General features: G+C 43.3%; 1 protein-coding gene across 1 annotated transcript in view; it reads right to left on the minus strand.

Annotated features, from left to right (window-relative positions):
- Positions 1-4,238: 4,238 nt before the first annotated feature.
- C8B (complement C8 beta chain) overlaps positions 4,239-16,972 on the minus strand; it is a 33,198-nt gene continuing 20,464 nt past the window's right edge. Inside the window, exons 7-12 of the mRNA XM_065409807.1 lie at positions 16,411-16,651; positions 14,293-14,421; positions 13,548-13,711; positions 8,962-9,115; positions 7,870-7,938; positions 4,239-4,390 (exon numbers count right to left, since the gene is read on the minus strand). Of these exons, the coding sequence (XP_065265879.1) occupies positions 4,239-4,390; positions 7,870-7,938; positions 8,962-9,115; positions 13,548-13,711; positions 14,293-14,421; positions 16,411-16,651 (909 nt within the window). The remainder of the gene's footprint in view (positions 4,391-7,869; positions 7,939-8,961; positions 9,116-13,547; positions 13,712-14,292; positions 14,422-16,410; positions 16,652-16,972) is intronic.

Consider the following 16,972-nt stretch of genomic DNA (forward strand, 5'->3'; position numbering starts at 1 on the left):
AATTGTTATAAAAGAAGAGTGTGTAGTATTACCTGGCAAGAAAAAGGTAGAATGAGGGGTGTAAATTGGACACCAAGTTGATTCGCTTGTTCACCAACCTGTTAGGGGCTGGGAGTATGAAATAGGCTTTGCCCTGGAAAGATGAAATGTGGCTCACATAATTGACTAGCACACCCCTTTAGTAGATTGAGAAACAGCATTTATAGGATCCAGAAGAAGCCACAACTAAAAAGATAGACCAGTGTGATGGCCTTCGAGGAAAAAGCAGAACATTTTAGAGGTATCCGCTACACTGACAGCCATATTTATAAAAAATAACTGGCACATTTGCATTCAGAATTTTTGCACAAGAAAATAACCTGCGTTAGCCATGAGCAAAGGACAATTTCACGTATAAACTGGGGGTTAGACTCCCAGTAAACTAGTGACCAAGTGTCACTGCCATTTGGATAAGTAAAGTATAAGGCTATGTCTACACTTAAATAGCTACAGCAGCACATTGGAAACACCGCAGCAGCACCGCGGTGATGTTTCAGTGTAGACACTCACTATAGCGACAGGAGGGGTTCTCCTATCACCATAGTGAATCCACCTCTCCGAGAGGTGGTAGCTATGTCAACAGAAGAATTCTTCTGTCAACATTGCTGTCTAGCCTAGGGGTTAGATTGGTTTAACTATGTCGCTCGGGGTGTGCATTTTTCACACCCCTGAGCGATGTAGCTGGATCAACCTAACTTTTCCGTGTAGACCTGGCCTAAGTGTTTGCACATGCCAAAATTGTGCCTGTAAACACAGAGGTGTGCTGAGACTTTTGTCAGAATCTGATCCTCGGTCTTTAGCCCAGGAAGCATCTACGTGGTTTGCTGGGGATATTGTTTTGGGAAATAAGATCTTGATACATGTAGTAATATTGTGATCTCGGAGAAGCCCATTTCTCAGAACTGTTAAGAGCCAGTCAAAAGTGAAGAGATGATTGCCACTTACTCTAGATTGGATCCCTGGATGTCTGAGATGTGAAAGGCCCATCTAGCCAAAATGCTGAATGAGCATCACTGAAAAGGACTAGAAAAGTAGAATAAAGAAGGAGCATGCAAACACCCTGTATACAATTAGATTTTTTTTACTGTAGCTCTCTCATGTCTTCATATGTGAAATATTAATACAAATTTCCACAGAAATTAGAACCATCAATAAAACTGTAGCATTATTTAATATGTAGCTAAATGAAACAATAAAAGCTTGTGCATCATGATTTTTTATTACCGTAGGCCATAATAAATCATAAGTTAGTTCAAAAACCACACGGACAAAATAAAGTTCTGACTTTTAAGGGAGACTTCCCAGGCTTACAGGCCCCAAATCAAATCTCCAACAGAAATTATACTTAAATAAAATGTGTCCTGCTGATTTTGAAATATCTGTGTTACCCTTCACCCCAGGCCTGAAACACTGATAAAATATTTATCTGCTTGGTGGATCTTTCAAAGTCAGGTTACAAAGTTTGTTTGTGACTGCAGATGCAGTTGATGGATGTGCATGTGAGCCTCTGATCTGCCTGCTCAGGAAAGCTGGTGAAATACAAAACAGAACATACTCTTGTAGAGCAGGATACCTTGTTAATTTCCATCCTCTGCCTGTTTCGAAGCAGGGAGAACTCAAGTGCGGCACTGCATGTTTGCATGCAAGTTGCATGGACACCTGTAAGATGCAACAATGTTGGTTAATCAGGGTTCTCTGTCTAACAGCCATGCTGGTATCCCTTTAAATATATTTCGCTTTGACTGTGCCCTCTTTGATGGGGACCCTAATGAGCCTCCTGGCAAACTTCCAGCACATAAAAACATTAACAATTACAGCATAAAAATGGAAGCGTTTTTGGGTTGGCAGCTCAATTATGTAGCTTGTTATGAGAAGAGTATTTTCTGCTTTTATATATGCAATATGTTTTTCCTTTCTTAATGCTGTCACAAGGACCTAGTCCATAACTGTGTAGGCAGCATGAGGATTAAAATCAAATGTATGTTCCATTGTTTAAAATGTCAGTGAGCATGAGTTCTTTTTAGCAGAATTGCATAAAGAGACTGTCATTTAGAAAGGACAGTAAGTGGCAAGGACTGGAAAACCAGACAAAAGAATATCTGCCCTTGCAAATGTTACAAACCTACAACAAATAGGCAAGCAGATAAATATTTGCATATGTTGCCATATTCATAGTTTTGCTGGAACACTGACATGACTATAGTTATTACACAGCATGGGCACCTACAGACTAATGTCTTTGCAAAGGTCATCATCCAATAATGAAGACACAAGAAAGGAGTAGGAGGCAATCACCATAGAATCATAGAATCATAGAATATCAGGGTTGGAAGGGACCTCAGGAGGTCATCTAGTCCTACCCCCTGCTCAAAGCAGGACCAATTCCCAACTAAATCATCCCAGCCAGGGCTTTGTCAAGCCGGGCCTTAAAAACCTCCAAGGAAGGAGACTCCACCACCTCCCTAGGTAACGCGTTCCAGTGCTTCACCACCCTCCTAGTGAAATAGTGTTTCCTAATATCCAACCTAGACCTCCCCCACTGCAACCAGAGCAGTATTGCTCAGGTCAGTGGCTAAAACAAGGGCAGAGCTGAATGTTTCTGACCCGTTTCACACATAATTTGATAAGAGTCTTGAGAACCCGGGGCAACAATAATAGGTACATTAGAAATGCATGAAGATAGCTAGTTTCTTTTTGCTATGGTTTGTTTGCTGGCCTCTCCATATTTCAAATATTTGAACAGGCTGGATTAGCAGTGAGTATGCTGAAACACTGAGGTGTTCAGGGGGACCAAATAGTGGAGCAATTGGCCCACCTCTGTGACAATGAAGGCTAGTTTTGCCATCATTGCTAGAGCTGTTCCCAAGACAGTGATATTTTTGGAGTATGTAAAGTAGAATGCTGATTGGCTTGCATTATGACCGCTTTCTGAGACATCATTTTCCATACACTACTTCCTGTTTGGCCACAACATCCATGGGATACAGTATTCATCCTGGGGCATGGTGTTGCATACTTCAAAATTCGTGATTTTCATTTCTTTAATTGCCTTTTTGATATTATGCTCCAGCCTCCTTCTAAATGTATTTGTTCTATGGAAAGCTTATCCCATGTGCAGCCCAAGGTCCTGGGTGCTTCAGCAGCAGCCATGGGAACCATCAATTGTGGGCTACAGACTGCGGCATGTTAGGAGACCTTCCTGGTTCCTGTCAGTATGTACCCTCTGCCCTCCCAGCAGGAAGTTTCAGCACTGACTGAAGCTGGAAGCAAGAGGCAGGCAAGCAGAGAGGAGGCTGCTGGACTGTAATCCTGTTCTGTGTTTCTTTACAGAATGAAGTCTTGCTCTTGTTCCTGGTGGTTGTCTGAGTGGGTCTGGTCTGAGGTGAATACACACTGACACAACGCAGAGCACACAGAGGAGCCTCAGGCCCAGTTTCCCAAAGTTATGTAAAAAGTCACAAGGCAGATTTCCCCTATCTTAAAGAACCTCATGCTGGGCCAGTGAATAGGCCGGGGGCTACACATGAATAAGAGTACAAATTATTGTACAGTTTAGCATGTATTTGAGAGTGTATTTGAGAGTACTACTCAATTCAATTCTCTTTCCTTCAAGACGATTTCTAATAGGATGAACAATTTATGTTAAAACCAGTAAATTGGGAACCTGGGCTAGCATTGCCACATCTGACTCAAATTTCACATTAGATGCTATTGCTCTGATGCGGATTTAGTTTTTAATTTTCTGCATTTTGCTCAACATGACACAGCTGTCTTCTGAGGAGTCACATCTGCTTTCCTGTGTATCCAAGATAAAATGCTCTTTTCCCTATCTCAGGGGAACCTGAGAACACATTAGATTAAAACTCAAGAAAAATCAACAGGTATCACATAATGCAAGAAATAAAGTTTTGTTTGATTAGCCCATTGAAATAAAGGCCTATAGCAAAGCCACAATATTAAAACGAACAAGGACACTTAATCCTGCAGGACAATTATGCAGCATGTCAAATCAGAATGACTCATATTAAAAATACTAATCCTGTTCCAATACCTGTTAGATCTTACTGTTGACTTCAGTGTGCATTGGATCAGGCCCTTAAAAAGGAATAAAGAGGCTTGATCAAGTCAATTATAATTATCTTCCCACTAACTTTGCAAGGTGGTAGTCATTTTAGTTTATATATTTTTAAGATTTTTCCTTAACACCTAATAGTTTCAACATCTGGCCCTGTGCATGGCTTGCCACCATTTTGTGGGGCAGGATTATTGCACTGTCTTCTTGTCATCCGTTGTCCTCCAGAGCATGCAGACGAGCTGGACCAGCAACCCCAGTTTCCATCTATAGCAACATCTGGAGAAACCGTGAAGAAAGAAAAGGGTGTCACAACAGAGGTTTCTTTTCCAAAGGGGGTGCTCCCAGCTCACACAAATTATACCTACATACAAACAAAGTACCCCTCATCCGCATTACTAAGAATATCTTGACTTGGACCCTTAAAACTGGACAATTATTTAAAGGTGCTAATTCTCTATTCATTGTTGATGGTGCTTGTTCAGACTCTGCATTTCATTCAACTGGGACAATGAAAAGACACAAGGTAGTTTTAACTGAAATATAGTGATTTTACCTCTTCTGGTTGAGACTAAGGGAGTCTGGGGGAGCTGAAGGGCACATAAACTGGGATCACTTTACATTCTGAGGAGCCAGAGAAAGGTGTTAGCAGGTTTATATTTAAGTAGCACAGGGGCGGGCAAACTTTTTGGCCTGAGGGCCGCATGGGGTTTCAGAAATTGTATGGAGTGCCGGTTAGGGGAGGCTGTGCCTCCCCAAACAGGCAGGCGTGGCCTGGCCCCCACCCCCTATCCGACCGCCCCTGCTTCTTGCCCCTGACGGCCCCCCGGGACTCCTGCCCCATCCAACCCCCCCTGTTCCCTGACGCCCCCACCCTGGACCTGCCCCATCCACCTTCCCTGCTCCCTGTCCCCTGACCACCCCTGGAACCCCCGCCCCTGACTGCCCTCCACCGCCCCATACAACCACCCCTCCTTCCTGACTGCCCCCCCCCCCGGGACCTCTGCCCCATCCAACCACCCCTTCTCCCTGACCGCCCTCGGAACCCCTGCCCCCATTCAACCCCCCTGTTCCCCGCCCTCTGACCACCCCGACCCCTATTCACACCCCCGGCCCCTGACCACCCCCCGAACTCCCCTGCCCTCTATCCAACCCCCCTCCCCTGCTCCCTGCCCCCTTACCGCGCTGCCTGGAGCACTGGTGGTAGGCAGTGAGGCTGCAAAATGGCAGGCAGACGCGCCGCCCAGCTGGAGCCGGCCACGCATTGCGCAGCTCAGAGTACCGGGTCAGGCCAGGCTCTGCAGCTGCGCTGCCCCAGGAGCTCACAGCCCTGCTGCCCAGAGCATTGCGCCGGTGGCGCAGTGAGCTGAGGCTGCGAGGGAGGGGGAACAGCAGGGGAAGGGCCGGGGGCTAGCCTCCCGGGCCAGGAGCTCAGGGGCCGGGGAGAACAGTCCCGTGGGCCGGATGTGGCCCGCGGGCTGTAGTTTGCCCACCTCTGAAGTAGCAGGTGGCCTACTTTAACTTACACTCTTCTGTCAGTTACTTTTCCTGCTAGACCCGCTCTCTTCTTAGGATGACCAAACATCCCATTTTGGCCAGGACAGTCCCTTTTTTAAGCTTTGTCCCGGACGTCCCAATTTTTTTTTCCAAAAGGAGGCATTTGTCCCATTTGCTTTTGCTGACTTGATCAGCTGACAAGAGCAAATGGGACAAGTGCCCACTTTTGTCAAAAAAGGTGTGGCGTGGGTGTGGAGGAACGTGGGGTGGGGAAGCAGAGATGCCAGCCCCCTGCAGGGGAGGACGCAGAGCTGGGGGGGAGGGAGCATTCCAGCATGGGGGAGGAGGTGGCAGGATTCCAGCGACCGGGCATCAGCCTCCTGAGGGGAGATATCCTATCTCCTAGAACTGGAAGGGACCTTGAAAGGTCATCAAGTCCAGCCCCCTGCCTTCACTAGCAGGACCAAGTGACCATCTTTCCCAAAGAGAAAATGCAAGTGACACAAATTAAACTCTTTAGATTCAGTAAGCCAAATTCAATACAGGTGAAGTTCTATGTTGATAAGTGGATCTGAGTCTAAGGGAGATTTTGCCGCTGTAACATATGCAGTAAGCAGACCAGAACAATGTGTAAGTGACAACAATTAAAGACTCATAGGACTTATTAGCTATGAAGTTGTCCCTGTGCCCTGTGAAATTTTAGCTGAAAATGTCTCACTCTGGCTTGGATAGGATACAGCCATTTAGACTGAAAACTGGAGAAACGACGGTAAACGAAGGGCAATGATAAATGGCAATATATCAAATTACAGGGAGGGGTCTACTGTCGCTCTGCAGGGATGGATGTAAAAACTAGTCTTCTTTAACATCTAAATTAATGATCTGAAGGAAATAAATAGCAATTACATTTGCAGAGGATACTAAATTGGGAGGAGTTATGAACTAGTCAGGAGAGAAAAATTATACAAAGGGATCTAGGGACATTAGCACCAGGGGTGGAAAATAACAAAATGAGATTTAACTGGGAAAAATTAAAATGTGCTGTAGTATAGTTGAGGAAGAATAATCTGAGACATTTACTCCGTGGAAGGGAGAAATTTGGGAAGCAGAGATGCTGGAGGAGGAGGAGGAGACCAAGGGCCCATAATAGACTGCAAATTAGGGTACGTCTTTACTATCCGCCATATCGGCGGGTAGCAATCGATTTATCCGGGATCGATATATCGCGTCTAGTTAAGACGCGATATATCGATCCCCGAACGCGCTCCCCGTCGACTCCGGAACTCCACCAGAGCAAGCGGCGGTAGCGCAGTCGACGGGGGAGCCGCGGCCGTCGATCCTGCGCCGTCTGGACCCCAGGTAATTCGATCCAAGATACTTCGACTTCAGCTACGCTATTCGCATAGCTGAAGTTGCGTATCTTGGATCGATCCCCCCCAAAGTGTAGACCAGCCCTTAGCTATGAGTTTATAATGGGATATGAGTGCTTGTTTCATATTCAAAATCATATTCAAAATCAGCTCCTCCTCAAAGCACAGAAATAATAAGGCAGCTTTGGTGTGAAATCATGTATAAAATTGCACTGAGTTCTGGACACCAGAGCAACAGAAATATGTTGTCACATTGGTGGGACTTCTGAGGAAAGGACCAAAGGGATGGATTTATAAGGAAAGATTAAAATCTATATCTATATATATCAGGATACTTAGAGCCTGGGCCTGTATCACTTAAGTCAATATGAGTTTTGCTACAGACTTCAGGGAGCAGGAATGAGACCCTAAATTCTGTGCCCAGTTCTGCCTCACATTCACGGCCTAGCCTTGGATTTAACCTGTCTGCCTCTGCTTACTCATCTGTGAAATGGAGCTAGCTATAGTGTGTGTGTGTATATTAGGGTAAGTAACAGATGGAGTTACAGACATGATAAGGATTAATGAATACTATAGCTAGATCCATTTCACAGATGGGTAAGCAGAGGCAGATAGTTTAAATACAAGGCTAGGCAGCGAATGTGTGGCAGAACTAAAGTCAGTGGCAAAACTCATCTTGACTTAAATGCTCCAGCCCCTAACAGTTTTGATTCTCAGCCCTGTGATTTAGCCACTAGGCCACATAGTTCTTAATGATCACATAAAAAGACCTAATTAACTTACACACATGATCATATGACTGGCCATTCCATTTCAACTCTCCTTTTAGGGTTGTTTTTCTCTTTAACTTGGGATCTACATTTCTTTAATCATCTTTCTAATCACTCTTACCTTTTCTTTCTGTGATCTCACAGGCAGTACCACGATATCCTATAGGACATATACATTCACAGCGAGTTTCTAGAAGGATAACAGTGAAAGCTGGATTACTGTACTTCACTACAGTATATTATTATACTGAACATTTCTCTATAGACTCCCGTTTCCATATATAGACAGGTGAAGAGGCTGCCTCTCTGGGGCAGAGACCATCTTTTCTTTATATGCATGTGCAGCAACTAGCAGAATGGGGCCCTGATCCCAGAATTCATTGTCTGGGTATTAACAACAGTGGTCATTTGAAAACATCTTTCATGGCAAATTATCCTAAATAGAATAACAACAGGACTCAAGGGCTAATAAGTTATTTAAACAAGTGTAATCACCAGAGGAATCAGTTAAGAGCTATAATCAAACTGGCTGGTACCTGAATCAATATTTCTGCATTAGATACATTTAGATGATAACCAGATTCTCATCAGGACTTTTGCAGATGCAAATTTGAATTAGGTACTTGAAAAATATCTTCTTTTATTAGCAAAACCCCCACACCATACATCTCCATTTAGAAAATGTGTTTTTTATTCAATTTAATTACTTTCCCCCAGCATTTTTAAATCATTGTCAGCTTCTAAATGAGGGCAGCTTCTATTAAAAATGGAGGGAAGGAAAGGATACAATACTGAACAACTCTGATGATGATGATGATGATGATACCAGTACTTAGCACTTATATGGTGCTTTTCATCTTCACAACACAACACTAATTAATGCTGAGACATTAGGATGATGGTAATGATCTTGAAAGCAAAGGAAGAGACTTAAAGACATGAACTTTTCTTTTGATGAATAATTGAGGTGGGAACTGTTTCTTAAATGTAACTGATAAAGACACTTGCTACAATGGTGTTAATTTGCTGCGGCTGCTACTAAACCATGGAGATTTATGAATGAAATTACTCTTTTTTTAAATATATTTTCTTTATAATGTTAACCAGGATGAATAGGAGAAAGGAATGAACACAGATTACCAGCCAGTTAAGCCTCCTACCTACAATTCCTCTGTTCGTTTATACTAGAGGAGTATTAGAAGCGAGATTCTACCTTTCAGAAAGGCAATGCCATTGCCATGGCATGGAGCACAATGACAGGAACTGGTCTCCAGCTGAAACTCTACAAGGGCACGCTTCATATTTTCCCTTAGTGTATTTGCATTTGCAAAGTCCGTTGAAGTCACCAGTTCAGACAGGGGTTCTGCCTAAGGGGGAGGGAGGAAAGAGGGGAAGAAACAATTGTTGTATTCATTCCAAAGGTCAAGATGTTTTTATAAGGTCAGCCCTGCACTGCAAGCTATGGTGGGACCTCAGCTTATGAATAAAATGTAGCCCCTATGTTATGAGATTTGTGTTCTGTGGAGATGTCAATAAAAGCTTTCTAAAACGGGAACATATTAGTCATCCATGGAATAGAATAAATAGTCTCTCCACCAGCTCCAGCTTTCCAGTTAACTTGTGGTTAGGGCTGGTGGAAAAAAGAGAACAGCAATTTAATGAAAATGTTTTCATTTGCCCCCCCCCCCGACCCCCGATTCAAAATTTTGACCAGCTAGAGAGTCGTCTGAAAACTGGGAGGGAATTTCACAAAAGTTTCATCCAAAGTTTTCCTATGTAGTTTTCTGATTTTGAAATTTTATGAAAATTCATTAAAAATTTTTAACCAACACTACTTATATTGACTTGTCTCTTGCTCCTCCTTTAGGTAGGGTTGCCACCAGTCTGCGTTTTACCTGGTCAGTCCGGTCTTTGGCTTCTGAGTCCAGGTGCCATTTAGGGTTGCCAGGTGTCCAGTAAGTCTGGTTGAAAAGGGGACTGGGCAATGTCCGGTCAGATGTACTGACTGGACACCAAAAGTCCGGTTACCACAGGGCAGGGGGAGGTAACCCAAGCCAGCCCCTGTTCAGCCAGGGCTGCCTCCTACCTTCAGGCAGGTTCCTTGTCAGGCTGCAGCAACTTCCATTCCAACAAGAGTCGACGTACGGGGAAAGGAGCGAGCAACGTGGGTGGGATCTTGGGGTAAGAGGCAGGGCAGGGGTGGGGTTTTAGGGGGTGGAAGAGACAGGTCAAGGGCAGGGTCTCGGGGATCCGGTTACCAGCAATTAGAAAGGTGGCAACCCTACCTTTAGGACTCTTCCTGAAAACCCGCCAGGAAACATTTTTTCTACAGTACAATGACTTTGTTCATATGCTGCCCTTGTATGGATTGTTTTTTAATTGCAGCATAGTCACTAGTGTATTTACAGCCCGATTACTCCATGAAGCCAACAGAAATGTTCCCATTACCTTCAAATGCGGGGTGCCTCTACACTTCTTTCAGCCGTGTTTAGTGAATAGACCCATGTTGTCCCCGATTGCACGGGTATAAATAGCAGTGTAGATGGTGAGGCACAGCTCAGGACAATGAAGACACGCTTGAAAGGTCTGGGTATGTACTCGAGTACATCCCCTACATGGCCCTCTGCTCACCCAAGCCGTACCTCCCTCTCTACACTACCATTTTTAGCAGTATAACATCTAGGGTGACCAGATGAGAGACATGAAATATCGGGACACGGAGGGGTGGGGGGGGAAGACGTGCCGTCTGGTCACCCTAATAGCATCCTGCTGCATCCCCGCTGTTAGAACCTTTCCCTGGAAAAGATTCCAGCAGTGGGAATGGCTCTGCCAGCTCCCAGCTGCTGGAGCCCTTCCCCACCACAAGGAAAGTCTCCCCCCTGCCAGAGCCTTTCCTCACTTCAGTGAAACGCTCCGGAAACGGGGAGCTGCTGAAGCCTTTCCCTGCTGCCTCACGTTGGCCAGAGCTTTTCACTGACATGTGTAGTTACACACCACAGTGTGGACACAGTGTGTGCGTTTCGCTGTAGTGTGTAGTGAAGTGAAACATCTGCTACATGCCTCCCAAAATGGTGTGTAGTGTGTAATTGTAATCTAAGTCTGAAGTTCCTTAGGCAAGGATCCAGGTATTTGTCTGAAAGAACTGACCTGTTATATAGCACCATTTTATTCCTATCAGCTCTGCAGAGCTGCTACGGCTTTGGAAGAAAGAGCTGGACTCTATTTTGTGCATCCTCTACAGAATAATTATGTTAAGTTCCTGCTGCAGGGACAAATTCTGCCATCAGTTGCACTTCTGCACCCCCACGACTATAATGGGCATGCAGACGTGTAAGTGAGGGCACAGACTGAACATCATGGGGTTGCTGAGGGTAGAATTTGGTACAGAGTAGAACCAGGTGTAACAGAGAGTAAGATTTCCCCCACAGATTCTTCTTGGCAGATGATAACACAGTAGCCAGTAAGAATAAAGTCTGAGGATTCCTAGGCTAAGTTTGCATGGTTGGGAGTTACAATAAAAGGACCAGTTCCTCAGTTTGTGTCACCTGAGGATCCAGCCCAAAGTCGTTATTGTAAGCTGAGCAAATTTGCTATGCATGCCATCAGGACAAAGCAAACATGAAGCCCCACAATACCATTTGTACAGGGTCATGTCATTCAGAGGACAAATGCATTTTAAGGAAAAAGGTACTTTCTTGTTACTGCCACTGTGTCTCCATTTCTCAACAATGATCTTTGATCCACCTTTTACTTTTTGAAATCATATCATATAAATAAGGAAATGCCTTGAGAATGACCTGCCAAGTGCTTTTAGTAGATGATTTATGAACCGCTTTGCTTTATTTTTTCCCTATCGAAGCATTTTTAGGTCTCATGTTTAGTCACACACTACTGGTGCTTTTGATCTTCATACTCCTCAAGGATATTAGCAGGGAAATTAAAGGCTAAATAGCCCAAATGCAAATTATATCAATCTGTGGTTTTTACTAGCTGATCTGGTCACTGATATCAGGTTAGAATCTAAAGGGTTAGAAAAAAAAACTAGCCTTAGTTTGTTATCAGAATTTTCTTTAAATGGGATATTAAGTGTAACTTGCACAAGTACGGACACTGAAATCTCTGGGACTCAATGCAATTATGAAATCATGGGTAGATTACCTGAAACAGTTGATTTTATATCCTCCTTTAAACCTGAGGTGAGTTCTAGTTAACAAAGAAATGCACTATATTGTCAAAGCAGAAGAGTTGAGTGGGTTGAGGGCAAGCTGAAAACATGGACAGTATGTGAAATTTTTATTAGAAAAAAGGGGAAAAACAACATAACAATCAGTGCCAAGCCAGAGTGAACTATGAGGCCCTGGAAAAATAAACACCTATTTGACCAATATAGTCAAATGCAGAAAGGGCTGATCCAAAGCTTGTTGAAGTCAACAGTCTTTCTGTGTCTCAGGGGGCTTCGGATTAGTCCTTGAATGCGTAGATTGCTAAAGTATTAAACATATTTCCACAAGTGATAAAACAAACACTAGCTATGGGCCCAATCTAAGGAATTTTATCTGGATCCAGATTTCAAATGAATACCCTCAAAACTCTAGTGGGTTTGAATCAAGGCTTTTGGGTTCAGAGTAGAGCAGGTTGGAAAATGGCTTTTTTAAAGAAAATTTTCAGCGAAAGGGAAAAGAACACATTTTCATCAAAAGGTTCCACAGAAAATTTAGACATTTCCATTTTTCTAATTGACAAGTTTCAGTCAAAAACCAAAAAAATTTATATGGATTTGCTGCCATAGTGCCTCATGACAGTCATAGTTCAGCTGCCTTATGCCCTCATTTTCCTCCCTGGGCCAGGCTCTCTGGCTGGGCTACATCTCCCATGATGCACCATGGTCTTCCCGCTTGCTGAGACATCAGCGCACCATGGGGAGTCCCTAGTTACAGTGCATCATGGAAGATGTAGTCTGTTCAGGGGAATCAGGCCTATAGAGGAATATGAGGCACCTATAGATCCTATGAGGCACTGGGAGGCGGGGGTGGAGGAGAGATTCCAAATCAACATTTTCCACTTTTTAGAATGCATTTTGGGATTTGAGTGTTCAGTTTTTTGACAAAAAATATTTTTTTCTGTGAAAAACAGATACTTTTCCCAAAAACATTTATTTAACCAAAACCCAATTTTCCATTGAAGAGCAGTCCAATGAAAACCAGCCCTAGTGTAGGGCCATACCTAAGAAGAATATTCTTCTGCCTTCACAATAGTCACCCAAACGTTAAATGAACTAACTGTGACATTCAAAATTGAGGCTCTATTGACATTTTTTCCCCTTGTTATTTTTCATTTTCATGCTCCTCTATACATTCGAGACCTGGCCAAGACTGGAAATAGGAAAGCCTAGTAAAAATCTATTCTCATGAGATCCTATCTTAGTTTTACAGATTAATGAGCTTTAGATAGTCTGGACAAACAGCCAGACTTTTTGGTGCACTCTTTGCTTTTCGGAACCAAACAGAATTGCTACTATACGATACAGTGCATGGTAAATATGAAAGGCAAGGGTAATCCAGAAAAAAGGAAGGTCATTTTATTACACTCTAATATTAAATGCCATCGGGTATATTTCTAATACAGCACTGCCTAGATTCTTCAAACTTCAATTATCTGACATGCCTTGTTACCTAAAACAGGTCAATTAGTTACTCTGAAAATCTCCCTGATTATTCAAAACCTCACTTATCTGAATGTATTCCAAGTCCCCCATGGCACTCGACTAATTGAAGCTCTATGGTGTATTATTTACAGTACCTTTAGCTTTATGATTTCAGGGTTGTACTGTACTGCATCTCCCCACTCCTGCATTAGCTGAGCAGTTGGCAGATCTTTGTAGGCAAGTGTCGTGATATGCTCACTCCCTCCTCCACGAACGAGGGCTATGAAATCTTCCACAACTTGCTTTTGCCCGATGCTGTCTGCAAAAAGGGGTAAAGTGACCAGCTCAGCTTTGCTATTTCTTAGTGGATCACAAATAGAATAAAAAGCTAGGAGCAAAGCAGACTCTGCCAGTTACATATCCCATTTCGAAACAAAACGGGAAAGTGATCTTGGTCACAATTATTTATATACAGCCAAATATCCGGCACGCCCTCTGACTTAAAAGGCAGTGGTGCCTGAGGGAGGACTTCAAGATTTGGCCCATAGCTTTTCATTTGACATTACTGTAAATGAAAAAACAAACAAATAATAGATTCATTCATAGATTTTCAAGGAAAGAGGGGATCACTTAGCCACAAGGGAAAGAATAATAAATCAGCCTACCCTTACTGGGGCTATCATTGAAAAGTACCAGAAACTGCAACTAGTGCAGGGTGCAGCACCTCTTCCTTGAGTAAAGGGCTTGATCCTGCTTCTGTTAAAGTCAATGGTGTGAGATCCAACTCCATAAAACAAAGCCCATTTCCTGCGTGCAGATCTATTTTACGTCTGAAATTGAGCATATATTGCTCTCACATAAAAAAAGAACATACAAAGCACAAGACTATTTTAGGTTTACCTCCAATTTCATTTAAAACAGCCTTACAGCCAGCAGCTGACATTCCCAGACTTATATAAACTCCATAGATATTTCCACCAACGTTAAAGCCACGCTGTGCACAGGACTGGATGTCACTTAAAGAGTAACCTAAAAAACACAGTAAAACATCACATATTTATAAAAACAACACTCCATTTTAAGTACCTTTTGCTGATTTCCCCCTCCCCCCCCCCCCCACACACAGGGAATTTTTAGGGCCCAATCTTGCTCTAAAAGGGATCTGGTACCCTCAGCTCCCAGTGACTTTGATGGAGTTGAGTGCTCTCAGGATCAGACCTTTAGTAAAGAAAAATTTTGCCCTCAAAAGTTGAAATGTTTTTGCTGGCGGGGCTACATCAAATGCCATGGAATTCCTGGCACAGAAGAAGTGGCACATTACAAATAATGAGCATCATAAAGATATGGTTACCCCTTTTGACCCAAGCCCTGTTGCAAGTTACAAATTTGCAAATTAACGCCTAAGGGCCCAATCCTGCAACCACTTGCCATTGAGCATCATGCTTACCATGCGGAGTGACTTAAATAAGATTCCTTAGGGCTGTAAACCGTGCATTCAGTAGCAAATGTTTGCGGGATTCGGCCCTCAATGAGTTAGCAGTTAAGGTCCCAATTCGGCAATGTACTTAACCACATGACTTACTTTAACCCATTAGTAGTCCCATTGAAGTTAGACATGTGCTTCAATACCTAGCTGAACTGGGGCCTTAACAAGCAAGGATGATGCACTACCTTCACTTCATCAACGGCAGCCTCTCTGCCAGCAATCACATCTGACAGTCACTCCCTGCCAGGGAATAAAACTAGCACTAAATTAGTGCTCCCTGGACTCAATAAAAAGGGGTTATCCTAATTAAATTCCATTTCAACATTGGCTATAGCACTTATCAAATTGGCAAATAAAGTTAGATTTCAGCTTTAACATCTAACTGGCACCTTGGCAAATCCATCTGATTGACCCTCCATTCACGCTTACATTGTTTATTTTGACTGCAAGATCTTTGATTCAAGGACTGTCTCTTGCTATGTGTATGTACAGTGCCTAATCTCATGGTCAACTGGGGCTTCTAGACGCTATTGTGATCCCAGTAATAAACAGTAATAGTAATACATTGGTGTTTAGATGTGAGCTTCTAGAAAAAATATATAGCTTGAGATGGGCCCAAAACAAAACCACAGATCTCGAATACCACCGAAATTCTGAATGCCTGAAATCCAGATCTAAGTTCTGTCCCTCTGGCTCGGGTCTAAATATAGCATTACCTATCAATGTACTACTCAACAGAAGAGCAAACAGCTAGTGAACCCTTCTGTGTAACACAAAGAGTACTTTAGCAAATAGGCGCTGAAGGCCATTCCTCAACCTCCCATGCCAATGGGTAAACAAAAGAATGCTGCTACTGATTATCATCCCACAACTCTCTTTGTTCCACACAAACCCTTGTAAACGAGCATGAGGCAAACAGCTAGAGCAGCAGCAGGCAGAAAAGTCACCCAGCAAATTATTCACTCTTTCCTGGATTCCTGCACTCTGGAAAAGTTCTAGAGACTACACGAGTTTCACAACTACCACTTGTAAAGCGCTGAATAGAAGAATGTAGGTTTTGATTTTCAAAGCCAACTGGGGATTTAGCCATGGGATTCTCATTCATTTTAATGTCTAGTCAGCTTTGGAAAGATCAACTACCGGGCCTCATATGCTGAAGTGATAAGCACCGGCAGCTCCAGCTAAGGTTGATGAAAGCGGAGAGTACTCAGCACCATTTGAAAATTAGGTCCTTGGTTTACATACAGAAGGGGAGAGCATTATCTTATTCAGTATCTCTTAGGGATAATGCTACAGACATCAGTGCTCCACCCCCCACATAGCCTTATCTCACCCCAGGCTTACCCCCTCTCTATCGACAGAGCCTAATCCCCACACAGCAGCATCTGGAGGTTCAGGTAGGAATAAAGCTGTGGAGGTGGCAATTGTTGTCCTAGATAGGAGTGCGTGTGGCAGCAGAAGTAGTAGATCTGACCCCAAAGCTTTAAGAACTGCTCTTTCATTAAACGCTGTATAGTATTGGATACACAGACCTGCCTTTTGGAGTTCTTCGCTGTTCACAACTAACGTGTATTCGTAGATGCCTCCAAGAGTAGCTTCAGTGATGTAGTGCGTCCCATAATCTCTGTAGAGTTCTCTGTATTCACCATAGCTATACTCTAAAGGCAGCTGATGGAGTCTCTGCAGGAACTCATAATGGAGCATCAGAGTCCGAGGCTTCAGTTTATAACGGGCCACATCCAGCTCAGAACGGGCATGAATAAATTTGCTGGACTATATGAAATGTAGACACACAACAGCATCCAAGTGAAATGAGGGACATGGTTCTCCATGCAAAGTATGTTACCTCAGTGAATGTTATATATACAGTCTGTGCATTGTATAAATATGGATGTTACTGGTCTGCATTAAACAGCTCACACAAATCCATATACTCTACATAGATCTTAATTTGTAAAATGTGCCATTACCGAAACTTAAAAGTGAAGGGAGAAATTTTACACAATGGAAAAAAAAGACATTCCCTCAAACAAACTATTGTCCAACCCAAAGAATATCCTTTCTCTCCACACCCCTTTTGGGGCAAAAGCCTGG

The sequence above is a fragment of the Emys orbicularis genome, chromosome 8 (genome assembly GCF_028017835.1).
Source record: "Emys orbicularis isolate rEmyOrb1 chromosome 8, rEmyOrb1.hap1, whole genome shotgun sequence".
In the NCBI taxonomy this organism is placed as follows: Eukaryota; Metazoa; Chordata; order Testudines; family Emydidae; genus Emys; species Emys orbicularis.